This window comes from Centropristis striata, chromosome 10, assembly GCF_030273125.1.
Source record: "Centropristis striata isolate RG_2023a ecotype Rhode Island chromosome 10, C.striata_1.0, whole genome shotgun sequence".
NCBI classification, from domain to species: Eukaryota; Metazoa; Chordata; class Actinopteri; order Perciformes; family Serranidae; genus Centropristis; species Centropristis striata.
This window is the reverse complement of record NC_081526.1, coordinates 19,307,614-19,334,146: the sequence shown is the minus strand read 5'-3', so window position 1 is coordinate 19,334,146 and position 26,533 is coordinate 19,307,614. Positions and strand designations below refer to the sequence as shown.

General features: G+C 40.5%; 2 protein-coding genes across 3 annotated transcripts; one reads left to right on the top strand and one right to left on the bottom strand.

Annotated features, from left to right (window-relative positions):
• ttf2 (transcription termination factor, RNA polymerase II) lies at window positions 1-12,091 on the bottom strand. Of its 2 annotated transcripts, none has more exons than XR_009395014.1 (24): window positions 11,300-11,514; window positions 10,967-11,072; window positions 10,518-10,604; window positions 10,286-10,355; window positions 8,851-9,705; window positions 8,442-8,562; window positions 8,164-8,349; window positions 7,820-7,977; window positions 7,512-7,593; window positions 7,171-7,293; window positions 6,422-6,572; window positions 5,993-6,092; window positions 5,640-5,824; window positions 5,182-5,335; window positions 4,930-5,021; window positions 4,562-4,647; window positions 4,120-4,262; window positions 3,827-4,006; window positions 3,314-3,372; window positions 2,714-2,867; window positions 2,256-2,338; window positions 1,512-1,586; window positions 349-597; window positions 1-272 (listed from the first exon to the last, which is right to left on the bottom strand). XR_009395014.1 is itself a non-coding variant. In XM_059342708.1 (24 exons), the coding sequence occupies exons 2-24, from the start codon at window positions 11,325-11,327 to the stop codon at window positions 453-455; spliced, it is 3,423 nt and encodes a 1,140-aa protein (XP_059198691.1). In that variant the 5' UTR covers window positions 11,328-11,353; window positions 12,018-12,091; the 3' UTR covers window positions 1-452. The 2 variants fall into 2 exon arrangements, 1 of the variants encoding a protein (XP_059198691.1); XM_059342708.1 differs by adding an exon at window positions 12,018-12,091 and having other exon boundaries at window positions 1-597; window positions 11,300-11,353.
• cenpj (centromere protein J) lies at window positions 11,857-26,524 on the top strand. The gene is made up of 19 exons (XM_059342707.1): window positions 11,857-12,162; window positions 13,379-13,794; window positions 15,226-15,352; window positions 16,089-16,313; window positions 16,416-16,554; window positions 16,690-16,795; window positions 17,086-17,844; window positions 18,085-18,871; window positions 19,622-19,754; window positions 19,925-20,090; window positions 20,357-20,488; window positions 21,201-21,338; window positions 21,650-21,734; window positions 23,255-23,406; window positions 23,634-23,723; window positions 23,927-24,067; window positions 24,752-24,836; window positions 24,944-25,064; window positions 25,875-26,524. The coding sequence occupies exons 2-19, from the start codon at window positions 13,408-13,410 to the stop codon at window positions 26,065-26,067; spliced, it is 3,966 nt and encodes a 1,321-aa protein (XP_059198690.1). The 5' UTR covers window positions 11,857-12,162; window positions 13,379-13,407; the 3' UTR covers window positions 26,068-26,524.
• The last annotated feature ends 9 nt before the right edge of the window (window positions 26,525-26,533 follow it).

Here is a 26,533-nt window from a genome sequence, read left to right as displayed (position 1 = left end):
AAGAATGAGATAACAAAACATCATGGTAATCAAGTAAACAATTTTGCATTCCAGGAAAAAAATCTGGGCAAAAACAACATGTAAACCGAGTTACAGAGTGTCAGAATGGATGATACAGTACGTTGAATTTAATGCTAACTTAAATACTGTTAAAACAAATCCGTTAAATTAGAGACAAATAAGAAAATACAGGGAAGTCTTAAAACAAGTACACTGAGTCAAATAACATTCTGTAGAGCAGTTAGGTCGCAGGCAAAATGCTTCTGGATAAACTAAAAGAGAAAATAAATTGTTAATACATGATGGAAAACAAGCTCTACAGCATCTTAAATTCAGGTAATTTATTACCTTAGTCTTATTAGTTTATTTCAAGATTTTTCAGACTTGACTTTAAACCCTGATTTCTGGGTAAATGTATGAACAGCTGTTTGGTTTGGAGGTTCTTCCCCATCTCAGACACCAAAAATGACCCTGAGATCAGCTAGGGAGAGTTTGGAGAAGGTGCTTCCTGTTCCCGACAGCACGTTTTGGGCCAGCTCCTTCTTCTTTGCCTGCAGGGTGGAGATTTTATCCTCCACTGTGCCATCACACACAAACCTGGGAAAATGACACAAAACTATTCAACACACACATACACAAGCTAACTTATTATACACTCACAAACAACAAGAATTACCACAGCCTTCATTAAAAATGAACAAACATCGAGGAAGCTTAAACAAATAGCCTTCTAATTGAAAAATAAACTAAAAGACTTATGATGAATTTGTGGTTTCACTTTTTCACACATTGCAGGAAAAAAATAACTTGATCTTTACTTCAGGCAAGTTTAACTTTATTTTGGGGTTTTATTCTGTTACTTAAGAGCTTGCTTTAGTTAATATTTGTCTCATTAACAGTCTTATGCAACACTGTCACAAGATGTAAAAGAGAGGCAAAGTCCCTCTGCTTTTAGTGTCATGGATGGGACTTTATTTGGAAAAATATGGAAAGAAATCAAAGGCAAGAGGCAAATAAGTTTTTGATCCTGTTTGAATTGTGCCATGAATTACACGTTTTTGCCACAAAAAAAGAAAATCTCAGTTTGTAGAAGTATCATACTGTTGTGCGAAACTGCTCAGTGAACTACATCTCTCGTCTTGCACAATATATACATCATATATACATCACCAACACTGGTGTTACTTTCGTGTATCTTACGTTATCGTCCCTGATGTGTTTAACAGCAACTCCTGATCTTTTTTTGTTTTTAAACAAAAAAAGACTAACTAGACTTAACTAGTCTTATATTTCAATAGTTTTACAGTTAATAATCTTTTAAATTTAAAAACAGTATATGTGTAATTCACGGCACAATTCAAACAGGATCAAAAACCTATATTTCTGTCACTGTTAACTACTGTATATATTTTTTTCCCAAAAATAATTGTGGTCCACCTGAAGTGGAGGGACTTTGCCTCTCTTCAGTAAATAAACATATCCACACATCAGATGGATTATTGATTTGTTACCTGTGGATGGTGACGTCTTTACGTTGTCCAACTCTGTAGATTCGGTCACAGGCCTGATCCTCCAACGCCGGGTTCCTGTCAGAGTGTTCAGTGGTCAGAGGTTAAAAACTAAATTTTCTCTCTTTCATAGTATGACACATTCATCAGTTTGTAATGACCCACTCCCTGCAAGACAGCACCAAATGAAGCATACAGTTTCTGTTATTTATTGCTATGTCGATACAATACACAATCTATAAATAATGCACTCGGCTCTACATTCATCAGCAATGCACCCGCCAAGTGTGAACTCGATTAGATGAACGTTAGTCGAAAAAGCACAGACAGACAGAGACTATTTATTTTAGTTGAGATCTACCAATGCAAAATTTAATGGGAAAATATATTTGTGTAGAAAAGTAATTTGATTTTAGTTTACCTGAAAATTACAATTGTAAACATTGTAAAAAGTTTTTTTTATTATGTCTTTCAATTATAATTATTTTCTTGTACCTAACTAACTAAAATTGAAGGACTAAAAAGTGGTTGAAGAAACAGTTGAAGTGTCAGTTCAAGTTTCACCTAAAATTAAAGTCTTAAAACAAAGACCAACAGGAGGTTTAAGTTCTTTAAGAACAAAAGCATAAAGGTATTAATAAAAACAATAATTCAGGCAATAGACATACTGTATATACAACTGGTTACGTTAAGCAGGGAGAAACAACAACAGGCATTTATACTGTTTTGGTTCAGTGTGCGTCTCACCAGTGCATGTCAATGAGAAACAGGTGATTCCCACCGATGAGATTCAGCCCGACCCCTCCGGCACAAAGAGACACCAGCATCACCTTTGGCAGGAAATCAGAAATATAAATCCATATATTTATACACATTTACTCACAATATGCTAAATATAACACTGGTCCAATACCAGCTTTAAAAACTGACTCTGAACCAAATTTTGGAAACCTTTTCCCACCTATGTATTTAAAGTTATGTGGTAAAACAATAAGCTTTTTTTTTTTTGACCATATACATTTGAAATATCAAACAAGACAGACAAGTCTCAAGTGATCATTATTGAAAATACAGGCCTGTGAAACCAATGTTAATAAATAAAACAAACCTTAAACAGCAACTGAACATATTAAATTTGCAACTTTGCTTTCCAAAGTTCCAAAGCTTTCCAATCAGGTTCAAGTAAAGCTTTGGGTCAGATCTACCTGTGGCCCATTAGGGTTCGTGTTGAATTCTTCCACCAGGTCCATGCGGTGTTTGGGGTTCACAGACCCGTCGATAACTCCGTATCTCAGGCCGATCTGCTTCAGATGAACGGCTACGATTTTTAGCATGCTGGTCCACTGAGACACGATCACGCTGCACATCAGAGAGGGGGCACAGTGTGGATTACACATATTAAAAGGTGACATTTAATGGTTCTCTTGTGTCAATTAGGGTGATCACCTACAGGTCAACTTAATGTATAGCCCTTGCAAAGATTATATACAGTATAAGGAAGATAAATATGTATGACACAAACATGATCTTCCTCAGCACATAGAAAAGTCCTTAAAGTGATCATTTTTTGATGGAAACATCAACTTTTAATTTGATCAGTTTCCATTTAAAACGGAGTAACTCCATCTGCTGAACAACTCCAACTCCAGAACAGCTACTTTTTTCTTTGTCTTGTGGGGAGATTTATTTGGCAATTATGTTATTTGTAAGTTAATTTTGTCTGCTAAAAGTGTTTGTGTTGAAGTTTTGCTGAAGGGATAAAAAAAAGGAATGTCTGAGGTGATTCTGTGACTTAAATGTTTTACCTTTTCTGATCATCACACTTCTGTCTGATTGCCTTCAGCTCAGAGACAATAGCAGCAATCTAGAAAATTTGAGGGAGAAAAATTTGGTGTTGAAATGTGACAAAAATAATACCAATGATTCCATGTTTGACAGAACAGGATGAGTCAACGTATGAAAGTTTTCATGTTTGACAGATTTTTTCACTTCTTTGTCACATGAATTTAACAACCGAGTATTTTTTAAATTTAAATTCCAAGCTTTTTTTCAAACCATGAAGAACACCACATTAAAATTGTGTTTGTCTAACTGAATTGCACAACTCTAATACAACCCTGTCTCCTGCCATAGAAGCCATTTATTTTGGTCTTCATGGCCTCCAGTGAACCAAACAAAGGTCAAATTCTGAACAGGGAGATTATTACCATTTTATTACAGCAGAAAAACAAGCAGCCGGCAGGATGCATTCTCACTTTTCAGACCCAGAAGCTACTCTATACCCACTTCTTAGGATGCTGCACACATCCGTTTCCCACCTTGGTGCTCTCACTGGTGTCCTCAAACAGCTGTGAGGGGAAGCGGGTGCCATTGAGGGCCACGGTGTCTTTGGGGTCGGGCCCCGATGGCGAGGGGCTGGAGGAGAGTGACAGAGCGTTGAGTTGCTCCTCCAGAGACAAGACGATCCCGTCGCCCTGCAGCTCCGACGTGTCCAGAGTCTGAGCAGAGAAAGTAGGAAGTCAGTGCTTGTGTATACTAAACAGCTGTGTTGTGTGTGTTGATCTGTGACCTTTTTGATTGGGGAAGTCTTATCAAACGTGTGTGTGTTTACCTTCTTAAGAAGTGACAGGTGACAGCAGCACTGCCGGAGGCGCAGCAGCAGGGACAGGATGTGGACGGTGCTGGATGCCTGCTGGGGCTGCTGGGAACTCGACAAGGCAGGGTCGGCCTGGGACATACCGAACTCCTGGGCCACTGGGGAGGGAAGACACACAGACGACCTTTTCAAAATACCACCTTTAGTAACAGCAACACTGACTACGACAGATTTGATTCCACTTCAATGGAAAAGTCTGGGTTTCAGGGTAGCTTCTGCCACCAGTATGAATGGGTGAATGAGCGCCGCCTGTAGTGTAAAGAGATTTAAGATACTTAAGTGCAGTCCATTTAAATTAGACATGGTGAAGACGACCAGCTGAAGTTCAAAGCGAGCATCAGAACGTACCAATCATTCGGCCTGTTGTAAACAATAAAACAACCAGCAGATATCACACCTTTTTCGAAGGGATTGGAACTGGAAGCATTTCCCTTTTTCACATCATTTCCTTCATGTCTCTTCAGGTAGTTTTGCAGAGTCGATCTGGAGGAAAGGAGCAAATCTTCAATCTAGTGTAATTTTCTTATTTTCTTATTGGTCTATCTACTGCATCCAGTAAGACTTAAGAGCATCCCATCACAATTAGACTTTGTAGATGATTGGGGTGTCACAATTCTCCAAATACACAATTCAATAAGACTTTTGATTTTGAAGGTTAAGAGAAGACATCTTTTATTATTCCACAAAAAATGGATTAGTGCTTATCATGCTGCTCAGTTTGAAATCTTAAAAAGTATATGGGATCTGTTTTATCATGCATCTTACCTGGATTGAGCGAAGATCACATCGTAGACCGACTGTTCATCCTGGGACAGTTTGAGCTGATGTACCTCGCAGGTCCGATCAGGAAGAGACACCTGAAACATTTTAACATTTCACCTCAGCCAGGATCAAGTGTGTGTCTATGTTTGAATTGATTAACACCTCGGCTGTAAACAGAAACAAATATGAAAGGCTGTGGTCTTTAATGTGATGTTCACATAAGTATGGAAGTCCAAGCCGTCTGTCTGTCCCTACCAGTGGTTTTCCTGTAGAGTCCTGCTGGTCTTTGGTTCGTCGGAGCAGCAGAGTCCTCGTCAGGATGTTGAGTCTCTCTCTGCCTCTCTTGGAGCCGTTGTCCACCTGAGCTTTCCACAGTTTGTACTCATCAAACGGAGAACAACGCAAAAACCTGGAAGACAGAGAGTGAATGAAGAAAGTCCTGTAGAAATCAAGCATCTTTTTCAAGTGAGACCTGGCCAAGACAGGGAGTATGAATAAAAATATAAATAGAAAACATAAAAGGAGACAAAATAACAAAAAGGTCAGTTTAGTAACCAGGTAAATGTAAAAACATCGACATCTTCAGTAATCTGCCTAAAATAAAACTCATTAGAAATAGTACCTCCAATTTAGAACGCCACGTGTCCATTATGCAGATAAAATCAATCTTCCAGGTAGGTGTTTTAAAAGTGTTGTATACAGTGTGTTCTTACTTGAGCAGTGAGTACATGTCCAGCAGGTTGTTCTGGATCGGTGTTCCAGTCACAGCCCAGCGTGCACGAGCCCTCAGCTGACAAACAGCCATGGAGGTCTGAACTTTTGGGTTTTTGATGTTGTGGGCTTCGTCCAGAACCACCCGGGCCCAGGTCACTCGCAGGAGAGGAGCTGCGCGCAAAGGCTGACAGAAACAACAAAGATATGAAGTCAACATGTGTCTTCATGAGTTTATCTGTCCAAGGATTAAACAAATCAAGTATCATCTGACAGCACCTTCAGCACTGCAGATTAAAACTGAAGACAGAACTGTTGCTTTCATACTTAATTAAATACATATTATTCACCATACCACAGTATCTTTGCTGGGTTTCTCTGCATCCTCCTTCTGGACCGGGATCTCCTTTGACACCAAACTGTATGTGGTCACCACCACGTCGTAATCTGCCAGCCTGAGGGACGGACAGAGGACACTTCAGTTAGTTTCACTGAGTGTTTCAACAATCCTCGAAACAGGAAATGAAAGTTGAGGTTTAAGTGTTGAAACACTTAATTTTTTATTCAAAATCACTATATTCTACACGTCTCATTTAAAATCTTGAGGTTGTTAGTAGAGTTTTTAACATTTGTGACATCTTTATATCGTTATTATATGCATCGTCATATCGCCATGCATTAACTCAGAACAAAGATAACAGATGACTTCACCTTCAGTAAGAGACAGTACAGAAAACTGTAGTGTGTGCGTGTGTGAGAGAGAATGTGTGCATGGTTCACTCACACTTTGGCGCTCTTCTCGCGGTTGGGGCCGTGGTACAGGTAGACAGTTAGCTTGCCTGTCTTAACATGTCTGCCGATCTCTCTCTCCCAGTGATGGATGAGGGAGGCAGGACAGATGATCAGAGTGCCTTTAGACACCACGACACTAGAGTCTGGATGATCAACAAACAAACTGCTCAAAACCTGCATACTCAATCATTAAATCTTCAGAATACACATTCCTGAGGGAAAGCAGATATAAGACAGAGACTCATTCATGGAACAAGAGACACATTTGTAGAGATACTTTCAAGGTTATGGGTTCGGAGGGAGTGAAGCACTGAGGAACACTTGGTATAGATAGAGACGGCCAGATAAGGAGAAATGTGCGGAGTTGTATTCCTTCAACAAGCGCTGACCGGAAGGTGGAAGCACCAAGAGGCGGTGTGTCATCAGGGGTGGGCTGAGTCTAAACCAGGGTGCTGACCCAACTGTTTTGACCAATCAGATAGTCATACATTCATATTATAAACTTTGTGTAAAAGTAAGATAGCAATCCTTTCTCTGACGGTGGTTGAAGTGAACTGTCTTACTGACTGTGATTTCTGATCAGATTAAGGTCCATGTACATGATTAACTCTTTCATTACTGGCTTAATAAATAGTTAAAAGAATATTACTCTCCTCTTATCTGTTCTCCAAAAAAACAAACTAACAACAGTATTGATTACATTGACACCAACTGAAAGAGTGAGAAACAAGTTCTAGTCACCAGTTTTGGACATCCAGCCCTCTGACTTCTCTTCCTTCTTTTCAGCCTCCTCTTTTGCTTTGGTCTTCTTGCCCAGTATGAGAGCAATCATGGTCAGGGTTTTCCCCAGACCCATGTCATCCGCTTGTTTCAGAGAGAGCGGGAAGAACAAGAGGAAGAATAGATGAAAAAAATATATGTTATTTGGCTTCTTTGAAACCATAACAGAATGTCTGTTTTCAGAAACCATTTCCTTGCCAAATTGCTTGACATGCTTTTTTTGAGAAAGGTATTTTATTTTTGAGGGGAGAAACAGGGTGCTTTGAATCTTCTATCATATCTGATTAAAAAAAAGAACATACCCAGAATTCCTCCACAGGGGTTCTGTGTTTCTCTCCAGAGCAGCCAGGCCAAAGCTCTCCTCTGATGGGCCAGGAGTGTCACCTGATTAACCAATCACAAGGGGACATGTAATAACAGTGACTTGATGGACAAATCAAAAGTGGACATAAATGACAGTTTTAAGCAAGAATGTCAATTTTAAAAAAAGCCATTTTGTGAATAATGTTTTTCAGTCAGAAAACATTCCCTGAAGTTTTGTTAACATCTATATCCTGGCTTCAGATATTCTGATGTAAAGGACTAATGTAAATCTGGAGGAGTGTGTCACCTTGATGCCCTTGGGGTCCGGAACCTCGGCCTCCGCGTCAGGACAGGACTCCAAGGATTTGTGGAGATGGTCGATAGCTTCGCAGGTGGCGTTTTTCACCGCCAGCATACGGTCCTGAGTCATCCTGCCACCGTAAAAGGCCTGGACCTGTGAGTCAGCTGGAAACATGAAGGACAGAGTTAGGGTGTTTGTACAAAAGATCAAATCAGGCAATAAAAGAGAAAATAAATAAGATTATAATAAAAAATATATATTTCATCACTTCAAATAAAACTGATATAGCCTGATAAAATTCCTACACAAAAACTCACAAAACAATAAGACAGATGTCTTGCTCAGCCTACCTCCATATGTCTGGGTGTATCCTTGGCTCAGCTGGAGCCCCAGGGAGCTGCTGGAGGCCTGGTGTTGGGAGGGGCCCTGCATTCGGAGGGTGGGGGGGATGAGGATGGTGCCGCCTTGCCGGCTGAATGGGTTAACCTGGCTGCTACCTGGACTTGCATCACTGCTGTTATGTCCGCTCTGCGACCCTGAAAATGAATTGTGGTCAGTAACTGACATTATGGCATGATGGCTGATTTAGAAGTATTTATATATCATCTGTTTACAGTGAGTGCGTTACCAGGCTGAGTAGCAGCAGTGAGGCTCAGAGACTCCAGTGCGTCCTCCAGCTCTTTCACCTGACTCCTCAGCCTGTCCCCTTTGTCTGGCAGAGCGGCCACGTTCACCGTAGACAGAATCGACTTAACAGGAAAGAAAAAGGGGTGAGTGGGAGTGACAATGGACATATAAACAAGAGAACCCAACACAAAGGACAAACTATCTGGAAAAAACTCTGGAGGAAACTCTTAACTCAAGGTTGAAGACTCACCTGTTTACAGCTGCCTTTTACTAAATTATTTTAACATCTACTTTAACTTTTTAACTATATAACTCTGCAGTGTAGCTTTTACTTTTAATTCTTTATATAACTTTTATTGTGCCATGTGTGTGCAAACAGCTGGTCATCTATTTCTGAGTTGGTTACTCACCTTTTTCTGTTGGAGCTGAGCACTGAGCATGCTGTGCAGGCCTTGGGGATCTTGCTGCCGAGCTTTGACCTTAGACGCTGGCTGAAACCCAGCGAACGTGGTGAGAGTCTTTTGAACAGCAGCAACAGGAGCAGTTTTGTTTGTAGCAGGTTTCACTGACACCACCACTACATCATCATCATCATCATCATCTTGATGGTTTTTGATCTGATTGGACTCTGGTTGTGTTGGTTTGGTGGATGTGGGGTTCCTGGTGGTATCAGAGTCTCTGGAAGGCAGGGTGCTACTTGGTGAAGATTTAGAGACACTCTCTTTTACAGCACAGTTAGTTTTTTCCATCAGACAGGTATTACCATGGGTGGGTTGCCGGGGCAAGCGGTGAGGATCCTGTGAGGCCTGACTCACTTTCTCCGGTTGAACAGCCTTGACACTGGAGGTAGAAATTGTTTTTTCTGCTTCTTTCTGCTCAGTGTGGTTCTCTTTAGTCTTGTCTTGCCCTTTATCTGTCATTTCTTCCACACCGTTAGCTTTGGGAATGTTTCTCTCCTCATCTGAAACTCTCTTCTTTACTTTCATCCCTGGTGGAAGTTGTTTACCTTTGTAATTCTCTGCTGAATGCAACTTCCCTGCCTCCTCTTTCTCCATATTTTCTTTTTGACAACCCTCTTTTCCTTCAGCCTTGAGACTTGCTTCTTTTTCCCCACTTTTCTTCTCAGCACTTTCACCGCACTGTATCCCTCTCCGCTCAGAGTCCTTGTCCAGCTTGCCAGGTGCTTTGAAGGGGTTTCGGACAGGCAGCAGGCAAGAGGGCTGCAGCGGTTTGTCAGATAGAGGGTTTCTCTTTTCCTTCTCTGGCTGCAATGATGGAAGATAACAGACATTTTTAAAATGGGTAACAGACAGACAGTAGAAAGAGAGATGGGAAATGACATGTACCAAAGATTCCTGACTGGACTAAAAGTGTGGATTTTGTGGTCAGTGTCTTAGACCCCAAATATGACTTTTTAAACATACATATTTAAAAGTTCTTCCAAATCAAAAAGCTTGTCCATAACAGAGGATAATTATTCTGTGTGAAATGTTGTATCAGCCTTGCAGCAGGCAGGTTTCGACATTTTATTTTCTTGACCCAAGCAACCCTAGATTAAAAAAAATATATATGGTACAAATATTCTCTCATTTCACCTGCACTGTGTTCTGATTCAAAAGTACTAAAACAGACACTAAGAATCTGTGTAGGCCTACTATTTTCCACACAGAACAATCGATCAGGAATCAGCAAGGGAATTGATAAAGAACTGGGCCGATAAGTAGAATCAATAATTGTGTAAATATAAATTAATTCCAAAGATTTGCATCTCAACAGCTGGTGAGTCCCAAAATACAATTGGTGACAAAGGGTGTGTATGGTGTAATGTGCTTCATGCTGTCTTACTGCAGTCCAAGGCACGTTTCCACACCACCTCTGGCCAGCTTTTTTACCAACAACACACCTGTAGAACAACCTGGACAAGGAGAATACACTTAGAGTCAAAGGTCTAGTCCAATTACAGACATATCTATTGTTCAAGTGTTCAAAATTAATATAAAGCTACAATAACAACTTTTCAATACTTGTTTTCTTACTTTCTTTTATGAACCCTGAAACAATCCACCTGCACACCCACCTGTGGCTCTGCTGTTGCAGATTGTAGGTGAGAGCTTGCAGTTCCACCATCGAATCTTCATGTTGGATGCAGTGGGATGGGGAGACACTGGGGGGGAGGACAATGCAATATTATTCCATTAAATATTTGCCAGTTGCTTTGCCAATGGTAATAGTAAGACTCAGACCCAACATGTTTAAAGGAATGGCTGATATGAGTGGAATATAACATTGTGTGTCTAACACTTCTGGATTGGTTAAAGTAAGGCTTCTTTTAAAACTTGAAACTTTAGCTTATTTCACAATAATTAAGATTTATAATCATGTCACTGCTGTGGAGGGTATTGAACTCAATTCGTCTTATACACACACGAGGGATCAGTGAGGACATTACTGCCACATGGTGACATAGATATATATATATAAGAAATGTGTTTATATATATATATCTATGCATGGTGATGTTTATACCTGGCCACTTCACTGAATGTACAGCCTTGCTTGTCAACGCAGACGTAGAAGCTTTTTCCTTTACTTGGACCGTCCTTAACGCCCGTTTTTAACATACACAGGCTGCCTGTATGTGGAGATAGAGAATGAGATATTTACCAACTCCTGTTCACTTTTGCTTCACTGCAATTTAGGAACTGAAATGGTTAAAAAAAAAAACTGGTGGGGTCAAAAGAATCTGCCTTGTCATTCACATTACAAACAGTTTAAACATAATTTCTGGTAACTAAACTTACAATTTGACTTTATATGTCATAACAAACTATTCATAAGCAAGGTTTTGTTTAAACTTACCGTGGACATCACATAAAACCTTTTCCATTGTCCTGACAGTTTAGTTTCAGTAGCCTGCATGGATATGAAAGTTAGTATCTTCGTATACACCAATCGCAGCCGTCAGAAAACACTTCCGGTGTGTAAAATATCAACATAAGAGTTGACGCAGAAATAAGTTAACATGAATCACTTATGTTTGTCATAAAAACTATGATACCGTATAGCAGTATATGTATTTTACGTGAAAACAGCGTAAAATACACAAATCCGTCAGCATCCAAATAAAACTCAACGGCACAGTGGATATTATTCTCTTGGTAACTTTTATTGTGAAATATTTTTTGAAAATTGCCGTTAAACCGGTTGTAATTCAAAGATCGTTTTGATTTTTCAAAAAATTCAAAAATAGTATTTATAATATTACAATATTATAGCGGGTAATTTATAAAAACTATAACTATTATAGTAATGTATATTAAAACAGAACGCAAAGGAAACGAAGAGTGAACGGATACCGGATGTTACTTTCACTGACTTTTATTGTGAACATCTTGACAAACAAACCGGATATGATTCAGAGATCGTTTAAAAAAATGTTTTTCGACACAAATTATATTTTTTATATTATGAAAAGATTTAATTCATAAATAGTTTAACTATTATTGTAATTTTATGAGACAAACAAAACAAATAAAATGAATGCACGGACGTCTTTTCTTTCGTTAAACCACATTACCCATAATGCATCTCATGATTGGCCGTTTTTCCTTAGTCTCGCGGGCTTTGTTTTGATATGGCGGCAGTCTTCGAAATGTCTTTCTGTTATGTTGCTGTAACGCAATCTTTCACTCCGATTACACCGCTTTCCGCCTATGTTACAGGTAAATCACACGTGTTTTCACAGTTTTTTATGTTGCTAAATCGTCACTTCTATGTAACACCTGTAAACAACTTTTTGTGTCTCAAGTAACACGTAGCCTACTAACAACAGGCAAACATCACGAGAAGCCTTTTAAATGCACCAAAATATGGACTAAAACTAATTAAAAACACCATAAAACTATTAATGTAATATATCGATGCATGTCTTGAATGTTGTCAGTCAATGATCTGTTTTCTTTTCATGGGCAGCTGTGATTTAGTTGCTGCTGGTAACCAAAACAAACTGTTTTAAACCGACACTCGTAGCATGTGTTGAGAAATGCATTGAGTAAACCTTTAAAGTTAAATTATCTGACTCCAACAGTAAATCCTCACCTATTTCTCTGCGCAGATCGTTTGATGGGGAAAGGATGAGCAGGAGACGTCCAAGTACTCAGTTTAACATAATTTTATTACAATACGCCAAGAAATTTGCAGTTACAGAGTCTCTGGGTTCAAACTACACTTCCCTGATTTACATGATTAAGGCGGATCAGTTCATGAGGTCTGGACCCCCTTTTGTCCTTAGAACCCTTTTTAATATCCTAACAGAGGTTTAATAAAAAATATCTAGGTAGAACTCTCCAGAAGGTGCGTCCCTCTCGAACCGTTGATTCGTCATTTTTAATCAATATTGCGGACACGTCATGTCACCAAGCAGAGATGACCGTTATCTTTCTGCTTTAGCACACTGGAACAACTTTTGAGACACAACCTCCTGCCTTGTTATGACTTGCAGAGATAATAGTGGAGACAGATTTTGCAATGTTCAAATAAGATATAAAACGTAAAGTGTATATTTTTGTGAGTATAGAATCTTACTCTAAATAGGACACAGAAAGTTTAGGCAGATAAAATAAATGTATCTAGAGTAATCATAGTTTTAAAACAATATTAGTACATGATCATTGTATCAAAAGCATCTCACATGACTAATCTACGAATGCATAAAGAGAGGGCACACACAGCTTGACATGTGTTAGAACTAACTGTTCTAACACATGTCAAGCTAGCTAGATACTTATTTAAATCGCTGTTATTTCAACGTAAACCGGTTTCTAACTTATAAATAGTTTTCTTGGATCTGGGCATCATCTTAAACGTGTTGTGTGGTGTTTATTCACGGTGTGATTAACCCCCTAACCTGTCACCATAATCTGTCAAATCCCGGATTAGGGAGCCCTGCCTGAGACAGCGCGGTCATCATGTCATCTCCAGCCGGGCTCCAGTACTCCCAGGCAGACTTCTTGGCCCGCTGGATGCCAAGCAGCACCAGAGCCGGGGTGATCCTCAGCCCCTGCCCGGACTTGGCTGGCTCCTTGCGGCACACCTCTGCCGTGGGGTCCCCATCCCTGCTGCAGCCAGACGACTCCTTCGCTTCTGATTTCGCACCTCTGCCTGCCTCCGCAGACAGCAGCTGCCTCGGTGTGGATGGATTTGCCCAGTCACCTGGAGGAGAGAGAGCTGGGACTAACAGGCCAGTGGCCGCTCAGTCCTCCGTGCCTCTAGTAAACTCAGATGGAGAGTTGGACAGTTTGGATGAGATGGCAAGCAAGTCACAGGATGTACCTTTAATGATAAAGCTCGAACAGGTAAGGGCATTGTTATTGTAGATATCAGAATCTGGTGTCTCATACAATTAATGGTTTTTTTTCAGCCAAAGCTGGAGATAGTAATTGCCCGCTACTGTAAAAATACGACACATTTTTACTCAGAATCCACAATCCGGTAGTCATAATTAACACCACAAAGACTTTTAAACTCTTAAGTCCGCTTTCACCCAGAATGATAACTGAAATGCCAGCAGAAATTGATATTTTAAGTGCTGATTTTCCATACCTAAACATATTCATATATTCTATTGATAAGGAGAAGGTCAATTAAATATAGTTGTCTTTTGTGATAATACTAGGGCTGAATGAACACCTTATTTTTGATGTATATGCATTTTAGAACAGGTATCAGGTGTAGAACAGAATGTGTCTCAAAAAAATGTATTTTGTTTCCGTCCATGCTGCAACAAATATTTATTTCTTGTCACTGTAAAAATCTCAGAAATTTTGTGTAATTTAATTCAGAATGCATAGTCTAGTAGTCAAATTTAACACTGCAAAGCAAGCTTTATATCAAGTCAGAATAATATCTGAAACACTTGACCATAGGATCTGAAATTGACAAATTAGATTCTGATTTTCCATACCTAAACAGATATTAATATATTCTTTGGATATTTAAATATAGTGGTTTTTGTCGTGATAATACTACACCCTCTTTTATGTGTATAGCTTTAACAGCTCAGCATGTTAAACCAATTGGAATAAGGTCTGCAACAACATTCATTTTTAATATAAGGACATGTGAAGGCATGAATTTCGGGCCCTTTGAGTTATATCACTGCTTCCTGTGTTATTAACCCCTTACACACTCCCACATGAACACTCTTTCCCTGTCCCTGCTATTATTAGTATTTTTTCCCTGAAAGCTACTTATCTCGTCAAGGATTCAAATGGCGACAGACATGTCTGCATGCAAGTCAGACAGCGACTTTTAATATGTTAACATATCGGTATGTGAAGGGTACAATTGCGGTGAACAGCAACAAATAAATGTGCATGTTAGAAAGCACTAAGATGTTATTTGCATCAGTGTGAGGTAAGGTTTTTGTATTAAGCCAAGTATCTAGTCTAAATGTATTTAAAGGCTGGATGAGCAGGATGTCTCTGTTGTCTGTTTGTAAACACAACAGTCAAATCTGTCCTCTCCTCTGAGGTTCAATGTAATCTAATTAGCCAACAAGTGATCTTCAGTCTAATGAGCTAATAGTCAGTGTTTATGTCCAGACAGGAGAATTATTTGGAGCTTCTAACTAAAGTGCCAGCAAGGCGGTGCCCAGAAATGTCCCAAACACAGTGAAATGAAAAGGAAATGTCAGGGTGACTGAGAGGGATTATTTTTGCATATTAGTCTCTAATTGTGTGTTTGATACATGACTAATTAAGATGTCATATTGTGTGTTTGTGCAGTTGAGGAAATGGCAGCAGCACATGCAGGAGCAGCTAAAAGCCCATCAGCTAGAGGAGCTGCTTCGCCTCCAGGAGGAGCAGCAGAGGCTCCTGGGAATGATGAATGGATCCCAGCACTGCGCAGAAGGTAAAAAAGAAATGAAGAGAACAACTGCAAATGTGATTGTTTCCTTCTTTTAAGATACCAGATTGGAGATAAATATATTTTATTAATTAAATTGAATTCACTGTTTGGGACAATCATTAAAAATGAAAATCTCTTTTCATTCTCTCTCTTCTCTTTGGGGCAACTGGTAGAACAGTCGCCCACTGACCGTAGCAGCCTACATGTTGAAGTATCCTTGAGCAAGATACTGAACCCCAAATGGCTCCCGATGCTGCGTTCATCGGTGTGTGAATGAATTCCCAATGGTGGCAGGTGGGACCGTTTAGGGTAGCCTCTGCCACCAGTATGAATGGGTGTGTGGATGGGTGAATGAGCGCATTCTGTAGTGTAAAGCGCTTTGAGTGGTCGCAAAGCGACTGGAAGAGCTATATAAGTGCAGGTCCATTTACCATTTTCCTCTTAGCTTGGGTAATTATGGTACGGAACCACAACCAGTTGCCTGAGCTTCTGTAGTTCAATACTTTAATTATTTTAGCAAACGTAAGGTTTGGTGAAAGTTATGTTTGCACTTAGTTTATCCTAATAAGAAAAGTCATCTCTGTTTGTCTACTTTTACTATAATAATACTTTTTAGTGTTAAAATAAATCATATTTGAATTAGATTGACTTTTCTTGTTTGTTTTTATGAAAAAAAATGTTGTTGAATAGACTTGAACCGAGCTACTACCACCCACATTTACTGTATTTTATCCTACAGATGACACAGAGAGTTCAGTGCTGGCAGCAGCAGAATGGGAGGACAGTCCACTCCAGGGAGCCTGTCATTACAGAGAGACCCTCCACAGCCCCACTATAAACTGCCATGGGTTCCCACAGAGCTCCACCTGCGGCCTCAGAGAGGAACAGGAGCGTTCACCTGCACAGAGTGAAGAGCAGCTACCAAAGGGTCAAGATTATCAGGAGGTGGACAATGAGGAAGACGGTAAGGACAAACATTTTCTTTTATCGCTTTCATCAGATTGTTGACATGATTGTTAAGATAAATCACTTCAGCATTAAATCTAATGGTGTGTGTTTCCTGCAGGGACGTGGAACTCCAGACAAGATGATCAGGAACAAAGTGTCGATGCGAGCCATTGTCACAAGCATGATGACACTTTAATACCAAGTAATAGTGCTGATTTGAGTGGAGAATACAGCGGAGATGAAGTCTTCCAAGACAGGTAAATACTGTATTCCAATAATGACTGAATTCAAATAATTCAGTGTTAAAATGGACACAACACAAGTTTGGCTCTTGTGTTTTCTATGATTGTATTTGCTGACATATTGCCTTGTGTGTCTGCCACCCTCTCCAGGCCTATAAAGCCGGGAATCGGAGGTCAGAAGAAGACATTTGAGGAATTGTTGGAGGAGCAACTGAGGCTGGAGGAGCAGAGGCTGAAGTCTGCCCGGCAACACCAGGTCAGGAAATATAACAAGGGTCTCTTTGATAACAGGAACAAGTAAATCATCACATCTCTGTACTAAAACACAGAGGGCGTTTTTTTTTTAAGCAGGAAAGTTTTATAAAAAAGTTCTGAAGATGATTAAATCACGGCCCCTTTTGAATTCCCCTCAACCCCTCTAGAGGGTTAAAACTCATGCAGGCTGTATAGATAGATATATGACAAAAATATATATATTGCAATGTTCGTCTTTCCAATATCATGCAGCCCTTAACTACACCCAAATTCGTCTCCTCTCCCTAACAGAGCCAAGATGGAGTTGGAGCTGTACAGGCCCCTCCAAAGAAAGCCTTTCTTAAGCGAGGCGAGGGCCTCTCAAGATTCACCAACAAGCGCAAAGCCTCGCTACCAAAAAAGGAGGTGAAGAAGGACCCTAAACCACAAGTCCAGGCCAGAGTAATGTCCCGCAGCAACTCGGAGCCTGCAGATTTCAAGAAAGGTGGCACAAACTGTGTTCAGCGGCTTCCTGTCCAGCGTAAAACCACCACACTCAACAAGGAAAATGTACTGAGAGGTCTCCGTTCACCACCTCAGGACACCAGGGGGGAGAGTAAAGTGGCACGGACGAAGGTTTTGGGCAGCCATCAAAGACAGAACACAGAAGGACTAGAGTCGGTTCAACCTGATCCAGAGGGTGGACAAACCAAACAACCAGTAAAGGAGCAGAATAATAGGAAAGTAGGTCTGTCAGCTCAGGCTGCAAGGAACCCTGCTCACAACATGCAGCCAAATCCTGTCACCAAGCAGGTGGGCGCGTTCAGAGGGCCAGAGAGGGCCGGAAACGATGCTGCAAGAGAGAAAACTTGTGGTTCAAGAGTTGCAGAAAGAAGAACTAGGTCAGAAGGAGGAGTTCCACAGGATTCGTTTGAGTTGTCGTTCCAGGAGAAGCTGCAGCGCTGGGATTGTGACCAGCAGCTGGAAAACATGGAGCTGGGAGAGTTTGAGCTGCTGGAGCAAGCAGCCGAGGAGCTGTCCTTCTCATCCAACTCCTCATTTGTCATAAAGGTACTTTATTCAACTCACTAATGATTACTCTTTTAATTTAGAGACATATTCTCAGTTCTCCCCAGTTTGTGTCCACCTGCAAACCTTTGTTGCATCTCTCGCCCTGCTCATTTCCTCTGATCCCTCTATAGGCCTAACAAGTCCCTCCGTAAAAACGATCAATGTAAAGAAAATAAAAAAGCCTGTCAAATGTTATAATTTAGTCCTTAGTTAATACAGCAGCTATTTCGTTTCTTGCAGGTTCTTCAAATGGACCATCAGCATAGGGGGCTCCAGCCACGACGGCTCTCCTCCACCCCCATCAAGTCCCCACCCGGAGCTTCACGTCAGAGGTGCAGCAGTGTTGGCAGCAGTAGTAGTTTGTCATGTCAAAGCAGCTCAAAGTCTCCAGAAGGTTCTGTGGTAAAGATGAGAGACGTTTCACTCAGGAGTAAAGTGAGCAACGAGGACCAGCAGGAACAGGACAAACACAATGACTCTGATGTTTCATCCTGCAGCAGCTCTGAGTTTGGAGACCAAGACTTGGCAGTCAAGCCAAATTCGTTTCCTATCACTCTTTGCTTTCCCGCGCAGCCTAACCCGCCGTACGACAAGCGGTCGTATCAGGACGAGGACAGCTGCAGGGAGTCAGACATGACGCAGGAGGAGAGTGACGGCGTCATCAGCCACGCTGACGAGTCCACTCTGATAGAGGACAAAGACGGGCAGCAGGGCAGAGTCCAGTTTGACGACGATGACACGTGGAACGACCTCGAGGACACGGCAGTCCGTGACGGTCCAGTTGGTCCAGTTTCCAAGACAACGGCCTATGGGATCTCACCACCGGCGCAGACTATGCTGAGGAAGGTGGCGGTCAGCAAAGTGGTGGAGGTGGATCACAGCGTGGATCCTCCTCCTCCTCCTGCCTCTCAGCTCATGACAAGGCTGTTTCCCTCCCTGAAGCCCAAGACCCAGAATGCACCTCTCCCTCCTCCTCCTGTTGCTGCACCTGTTGCTCCAGAGTCCAAAAGACCAGAGGAGGAGACAGGTGAGACAAACACTCGTGGTCTTTTGAACATCATCACCCGTATCAGTATTTTTATTCTGATACAGGAGGCAAATTTTAATGACTTTAATTATTGTCGTTATTTCTATTATCAATATCTGATCCTATTATTTTTCAATATATTGTTTATTTTATTTTAAATTTCCAAAAATCCAGAGATGTCGTATTGATATCAAGCTCTGATTAAGTAAATTATTGTTCTTTTTTTCTTCTAATTTTATGCAAAACAATGAACTAATTAATTGTTTTTAAAAGTTAAAAGTTGGCACATGAACTTTTCAAAAAGGAGAAAATGTTAAATTTTAATTTTTATCTATCTCCGGAGATACAAAACGTAAATTGAAAAATAAACATCATCTTTAAAGAAAAAAACATGAATTTTAACCTAGAGACATAAATAGCAACCATCTTTTCCAGAATATTTACATATCTAAGGGTACAAACTATGGTCATAACAAATACATTTACAATAAATTACTGTAAATGTGTGTAAATATTGGTGTTTTATTAGTAAAATAAACTGGTAAATCACATTTTGCATTTAAAGATTAATATGTTATTGTATTATCAGCAACAAACTCAACAAACAGATCTGAAATTCCAAATCAGTGCATCTTTAATAAAAATGGTCACATATTAGCTGTCATACTTTAAGTGGTAGAGTTAAGTATTTCACTGGTGTGCAGCTTTTATTTTCAGTTTGTGTGTGTTTACGTGTGTCCTCATCTCCAGGCCAGCAGTTCCAGTCTAGACAGCTGCGGGAGAGACTGGTGGAGCTGGAGATCGAGATCGAGAGATTTAAAAAGGAGAATGCCGCCCTCGCCAAACTCAGACAAGAGAATGAGAAACATCAGGACAATCTGAGGTGATAAATCACTTCATGTTAACCTTGTTTAAATAATGTCAGTCTTCTGATGTCCTGATCTACACCATTTAATAATTGTTTTCTCTATTTTAGTAATTTTATATTACTGTGTCCATGTCTTGTCTTTGGCTGTGTTATTTATGTCTTTGTTTGTTGTTGTTTTTTGGTAGGAAAGAGCGTTTGGAGTTCGAGCAGATGAAAGCCAGGGAGCTGGCAAAGTTCGAGGAGTACAAGAAAGAGGAGAACAGGAAGTTGCAGAAGGAGCGCAAACTGTTTGAGAAGCACGCGTCTGCCGCCAGAGCTATCCCCGACAAAAAGGAGCGGGAGGAAATCCAGGTGAATTCACATGTTAATAGTTTCCAGTCTCAGGAGAACTCCTTAAAACTTCAAATACATACTAATGTTGTAGAATGTGTAAATAAGAAATTGCTTGCCACATCAAGCTTCTAACAGCTTCTTTCAGCTTAATTTCTGAAATAAAACCTCCAAACTAATGAATGAATGGTTACATTGCAATAACTGACCTGTTCAGCTGTACAAAAAGCAGATATTTGTGAAGTAATTTAAACTCCCCTTTAATCTGTGCTCGTCCTCCCTGCCAGGCGTTGAAGCAGCAGCTGAGCTCCCTGCAGGAGGAGCTGAAGGGGAGGGAGAGCCGCTGGGCCACCACAAACAGCCGGTTGCGGCAACAAATCAACTCCCTCAACCAGGAGAAGAGTTCTCTCCAGGACGAGGTACCCACCTGACCGCTGACATTTTGAGTCCACTTACACCTGGCGTTAAAACGGGATATGAGGCTGAAAGTCACAAAATAACACAAACAAACTAAAACATCGAGACATCGGTGGACAGCACTTTTCTTGTGTTCTCAGAGGTAAAATTACCGTTTTTGTCAAAGGAGTCTGGTGGCTTTGGAGAGAACATCATGTACTGCTGTGAACGAGGGCTGCAGCAAAATGTATTAAGGAACCGAAAAAAGGAACACCCAAAAACATTTTCATCCTTTTACCTTTTGCTGTCTGACAGCCCCTTACGATGGGGAACTGAAGCCAGTATCCATGTTTTCTTCAAACTACCAAACCCCATTGACAAAAGAGCAATTTTACCTTGCAGAACAAAGGAGTGGGTGTCTCCATTTAAAAAAAAAAACAGAAAAGGATGCAGATGGAGTCTGATTTTAAGGATTATTTTGGATTCACCCAAGTCCCAAAAAGATAATGTGATAACGAGAACACATTTTAATACCAGACAAAAATGCTAGGACGCATCGATGAATTATTATCCAGATCACATAGTAACAACAGGTGTAAATGGGACATTTGTGTATCATTAACATGCATGTGAATATATTTTTGCTGTCATGATTTAGTTGTTGCAGCCTTGTGATGTTTTATTCCCCCTTTTATTCAAATGTATAATTAAGTGAACTTTCTCTTCTGATTTAAGATCCATATGCTGGAAAAGCTCCGCCTCAGTGCCTGGAGCAAAAACCCCATCAATGCAGAGAAGGCAAAAGAATCAAAAGACTGCCCCAAAATACCTGAGAACAGCACGTCATCTGTGAGCAAAGGGGTGAAATTTGCTGTAAGCATGTTTATATTATTATTTCTCATTAGTCATATTAAATGTATCTGACAGTTTTCAGTTGTATGATCACAAATACAATACACTTTGCTCTAAATTTGATACATTCATTGGACATAATTGAATTATTTTAAATCAATGGAGGAGAAATTATGGGTCCATAATACTCATGACTACATGATTTTGTTATCTTATCATACCATGAACAGTTTATTACTTAAACAGCATTAAGGTCTCTTTGACAGTCTCTGATTATCTCTTCTAAACTTGCTATAGCATTGAAATAACCAGTTATTTCCTTTTGTTCTCAGAGTCCTCTCGACAGCAGCCCTCCACTGAGCAGCGCAGCTGCAGCCGCTAGACGGTACTCCAGGGATGGCAGTCAGGGTGCTACAGGTACAGTGAAGTTTTCATTCACAGGAACAAAGAAAACGAAATCACCTTTTGTTTTTTGGAAGATCACATTGAAGATGGAACTAATTCTGCATTGTCATTTCTGTCTTCCCATTTCAAAAACCTGCCATTTCATAAGGTTGTGTAGGCTTTTTATACCCACCGGACAAAACCAGACTCACAATTTGGCTGCTCTAAAAGATCTGACAATAAAGCAGCTTGACATGCTTGCAACTTTACTGTTATGCTTCACTCTCACTGCTCTCAAAGTGTAGTTTTCAGACACAGTGGGCACCAAACAGCAGAAAGACAAAGCGAATGACTAGCTGGTGAACGTAGTGGAATATCTGACAGCTAAAGCATCATATATTTACCTCTGGAGTTTGCTTGAGGCCAGAAAAGTAAAAGTAAAAGTAAAAGTTATTGGACTCAATCACAAAAACTTTAGGTTATTTACATAACCCCCGTTCTCTGAGTAATATGAGTGAGATGTCTCACTAAGGGATGCATGCCCTGCTGCAGACCTCAGAAGCATTAATCTCATTACGCCAATCCTGATTGGCTGGTGAAACGTGTGCGTCCGCCCCAGGTAGTACCACCTACCTTAAATAGTTCATGCGGACGGCACCACGTCATTCAAGATAAGCACCTCTTCTCACTCGCCCAAGCATGTCTGTTGAGACATCTCACTCATATTACTCAGAGAACCGGGGTAATGTCAATAACCCAAAGTTCTCTTTCATAATATTTCGTTCGATGTCTAACTATGGGATATGGTTGCTCCCGTATTGCCAGACAAGCTTATCCAGCGTCCACCAACCCACAGAGAAAAATACTCTGTTCCATTCAAGACAGCAAAACCGCTCATGCCACGCACGGGGCGGAGACGTCCAGCATATAGAAACAGACAAAAGTGAGAGACGAGGACCAACTCGTCGCAGCACAAATGTCCTGAACAGAAACTCCCCTGAATAAGGCCAAGCTCAGAGTCGAGTGCGCTCGCACGCCCACAGGCGGCTGCAAACCCTGACTCGTATAAGCCAAAGCAATCGCCTCCACCACCCAGTGGGATAGACGCTGCTTTGTGACAGGTTTCCCCTTATGAGGGTTAGCCCAGGAGACGAACAGCTGATCGCTCCTTCTGACACCCCTCGTCCTAACCATGTAAGTGCGCACCGCACTGACTGGACATAACGCATGTGACCCCTGCCCACCTGGTGAGGCAGCAAAAGATCCGTCTGTGGACAGTTAAGCTAGCTAGCCCAGGACGCAAGATATGCCATCCGCATGAACTATTTAAGGTAGGTGGTACTACCTAGGGTGGACGCACCCGTTTTACCAGCCAATCAGGATTGCCGTAATGAGATTAATGCTTCTGAGGTCTGCAGCAGGGCGTGCTTCCCATAATGAGACATCAAACAAAATATTATGAAAGAGAACCCCTGAGCTGCGCAGGCTGCAAAATCAATTTGTTTTAATCTGAGAAAACTCAAGATTATTTTCTGTTTTGTTCCAATTGTCAGCTGGAATGAAGAGCAGCCTGAGGAGACCATCAGGGGCAGGCTCCTCTTCGTCCTCCTCGTTGCCCAGCAGGAGGACAGAGGAGGGGTCAACATCTGCCAGCAAGAGCCAAGAAAACCCACCAAACCAGGAACACACACACACCTGCTCTCCGGTATGAGACGTCATTAGTGCTGCTTTCTTCTCCGGTATAAAACAGCCCCTGACCTTGTTTAGAGACCGCTGACAGGGTTGTCAGAAATGCATCCTCTTTCATTTTTTATTTTTTTACCTTCTTATCCTGTTCAAGGCCTTGAGGTTGTTGGAGCCGATGTGGACATCCTGCTGTCCATCAGTCACAATCTAATAATTTGTTGTTTTTTTGACATCTTGCCATTGTAGGAAAGAGATTCTCTGCCGAAAGAAGCAGAGTGCAGCGAGACAGCAGAGCCAGAGTCAACCCAGGAGGTCGTCACACACCCTGATGGGAAGGTAAGATTTTTGTAAACCGAAATACATTAGTTTGTTAATTGTGTTTTGTATTTGCAAATCGCACATCATTTTCAAAACTGAACAAACAATAAAGTTATGTCGGATAGTTGGACAAATGTCACATTAATATGAAGTTGTTTTGCAGTGCGTTTGTTTAATGTTAAAAGCTTTTGATGGAGTTCTGATGGTTGTGATCTTTTCAGACAGAGAAGGTTTCAGCCGGCGGTGATCGTCTTATCGTTTTCCCAAACGGGACCAAGAAGGAGGTTTCTGCGGACGGACTGACGGTCAAAGTTACTTTTTTCAACGGAGACACCAAAGAGGTCACAGCTGACCAGAGAGTGGTGAGCAATTAACTTGCGTTAAAAAAGTTCTCTGTCAGATTTTCTTGGTTGAGATTTGAACCCAGAAAACAAGAAGCAAACTGCAACAAACTGAATATTGCTAATTATTTAAGATGCAAAGATTCAACCTTCTTGTTGTTCCTTATAAGCCCGACTCATTTTGCATTTAAACTAACTTTAAACTAATTGCCCAATTGCACAGCCTTAAGAGCTTGCATATCACGAATGCTGGGTCTTGTTGGTTTTCTGAGAATCTACTGCACCTACTGGTACCTTGTTTGCCATGTAGCAATAAAAATATACTAAAAACCTGGATTAATCTGGTTCGTCACATTGGACTGCTATTATTTTGAACACTACTGTGTATATATATGTTAATGTGTGTGTGTGTGTGTGTCATTTTTTAAATATCGACTTAAATGGCATTCCATAATTTGGTTTTTAAGTAATTAATTATTAAGTTTCATTAAGGTAAGAAAGGATTCTGTGAAGCGATATATAAAAACTCTTGGCAGTGATGTTACTTAAAGCTTCTCTAATATCTGGGAAAACAGTCTTAAATTGACATTTTTATCCCAAGGTTAAAAGCGTAACGTGAAAACTGCTGATTTTTCCTTTCGTGAGCTGTTAACTGAATGTAACCCATCTGTAAACTCTCATCACGGCTCTGCTCTTTGTGCTCAGATCTATTTCTACGCTGACGCGCAGACGACACACATCACCTACCCAGATGGGATGGAGGTCCTGCACTTCCCCAACAACCAGACCGGTGAGAGAAACAGTAAAAACACCAGACAAAAGCTGTGAGGAGCAAAGTTCCTCTGAGGTGTGATAACAATTACATTAATACTTTGTTTTTTTTATTACCCGTTTCAGAAAAACACTTTCCAGACGGCCGCAAGGAAATCACCTTCGCGGACCAGACAGTGAAGAACCTGTTTCCTAACGGGCGAGAGGAGAGCGTGCTGACAGACGGGACTATCATACAGGTCAACCCGTAAGTAAAGAGCTCCAGCTTCTGTTGTTACAGATTCAACCAAACATCTGTGGTAAAAATTTTGCATCAGGTGTGGAGGAATCATTACTGTTTAATTAGTTGTGCTCACTATGTTCCAATTTTGACACTTCCTGCAGACTGAGATAAGCAGTCGTGAAAGGAACTAAGAACAATTACTCATGTTCTGCACTTTTATACTAATACTCTGTATGGAATAGACATTTAACCTTCTAAGATGTTTTTTCTTGGATGATTTAACCATCTTCAACAGTAAAACGCTGCTTCACATTGTGGATAATGTAACATACAATATTTAATATATCAGTTATTTGTTCCATTATTCTGCAGAACCAGTACTTTTAAAGTTTTACTTGTGACAGTGTTTTTACATTGTTGTATTAGTACTTTTTACTTAAGAGAAATATTAGGGGTGCAGCTAACCATTATTTAATATTTTGAGTATATGATATTTTACATACTTTATCTATAAATCAAAAGTTTAAAAAAATGTGTTACTATTTCCCACAGCACAAGGTGACCTTAAATTTTACGTAAAAACTCAGAGACATTGATTTACTATCATGTAAGACAGAAAAAAATTAAATTTGCAGTTGGCCACTGCCTTTCTGTTGATTAACTAACTGACTTATCACTGCAGCTCTATAAGGGAAATGGGGTTGTACAAGGTACTTATCCATAGCCAGTGTATAGGTACGAATGCCGACATGGAAGCCCTCTTGCTCTCCCAGACTTCTTTTAAACTACTAAATTAACATTAATTGGGCATGAATGTGTGCTGCCTCTTTTCAGGGACGGCACCAAGGAGATCCATTTCAACACGGGCCAGAAGGAGATCCACACAGCTGACTACAAAAGAAGGGAGTATCCAGACGGCACTGTGAAGACGGTTTACACCGATGGCCGGCAGGAAACGCGCTACCCCACCGGACGAATCAGGATCAAAGACAAAGATGGGAATGTTATCCTGGACAACAGGGCGTAACAGGAATGGCGTCTTTTCTACTTCAGCGCAGCCTTTTAAATATAACTTTAATTATTGTTTATTTATTTATTTATTTACCTCAAGGATACACCAAACATCGATACACAAGGAACTCTGTTTGCAATAAAACTCCACATAGAAACTTTTCATTGATGAAATCTTTCCAAGTTTGTGCCAAGATTTTGGCTTGTGAACTACCACTAAACATTGTAAAAAATTCTCAACAATAACTCGCATTGTTTTGATGTGGTGTGTGAGAGGTGTTTTTTGTTGTTTACAACTATTTTAAATTGTAAAAATGTTAAAAATACATATTTATTTTCTTAGCTGTATGTATATTTTTTTGTAAAATAAATTTGATAATTTTTGTTTTTAGTATCATGCTATCATTCGATGTTCATATCGATGTGTAACTCAACATTAATTAGGAGATAAAGTGTTTATCTAAGAAGAAAACGCTGCAGAA

Bases quoted from the DNA above. Each gene is read 5' to 3' on its own strand.
- cenpj (XM_059342707.1), top strand. From the start codon at position 13,408: ATGTCATCTCCAGCCGGGCTCCAGTACTCCCAGGCAGACTTCTTGGCC. The intron at 16,555-16,689 runs GTAAATACTGTA...CACCCTCTCCAG, and splicing joins GATGAAGTCTTCCAAGACAG to GCCTATAAAGCCGGGAATCG. The intron at 25,065-25,874 runs GTAAGTAAAGAG...GCCTCTTTTCAG, and splicing joins ACTATCATACAGGTCAACCC to GGACGGCACCAAGGAGATCC.
- ttf2 (XM_059342708.1), bottom strand. From the start codon at position 11,327: ATGGAAAAGGTTTTATGTGATGTCCACG. The intron at 11,073-11,299 runs GTAAGTTTAAAC...CTCCACATACAG, and splicing joins GGTTTTATGTGATGTCCACG to GCAGCCTGTGTATGTTAAAA. The intron at 5,825-5,992 runs GTATGGTGAATA...TGTTTCTGTCAG, and splicing joins AACCCAGCAAAGATACTGTG to CCTTTGCGCGCAGCTCCTCT.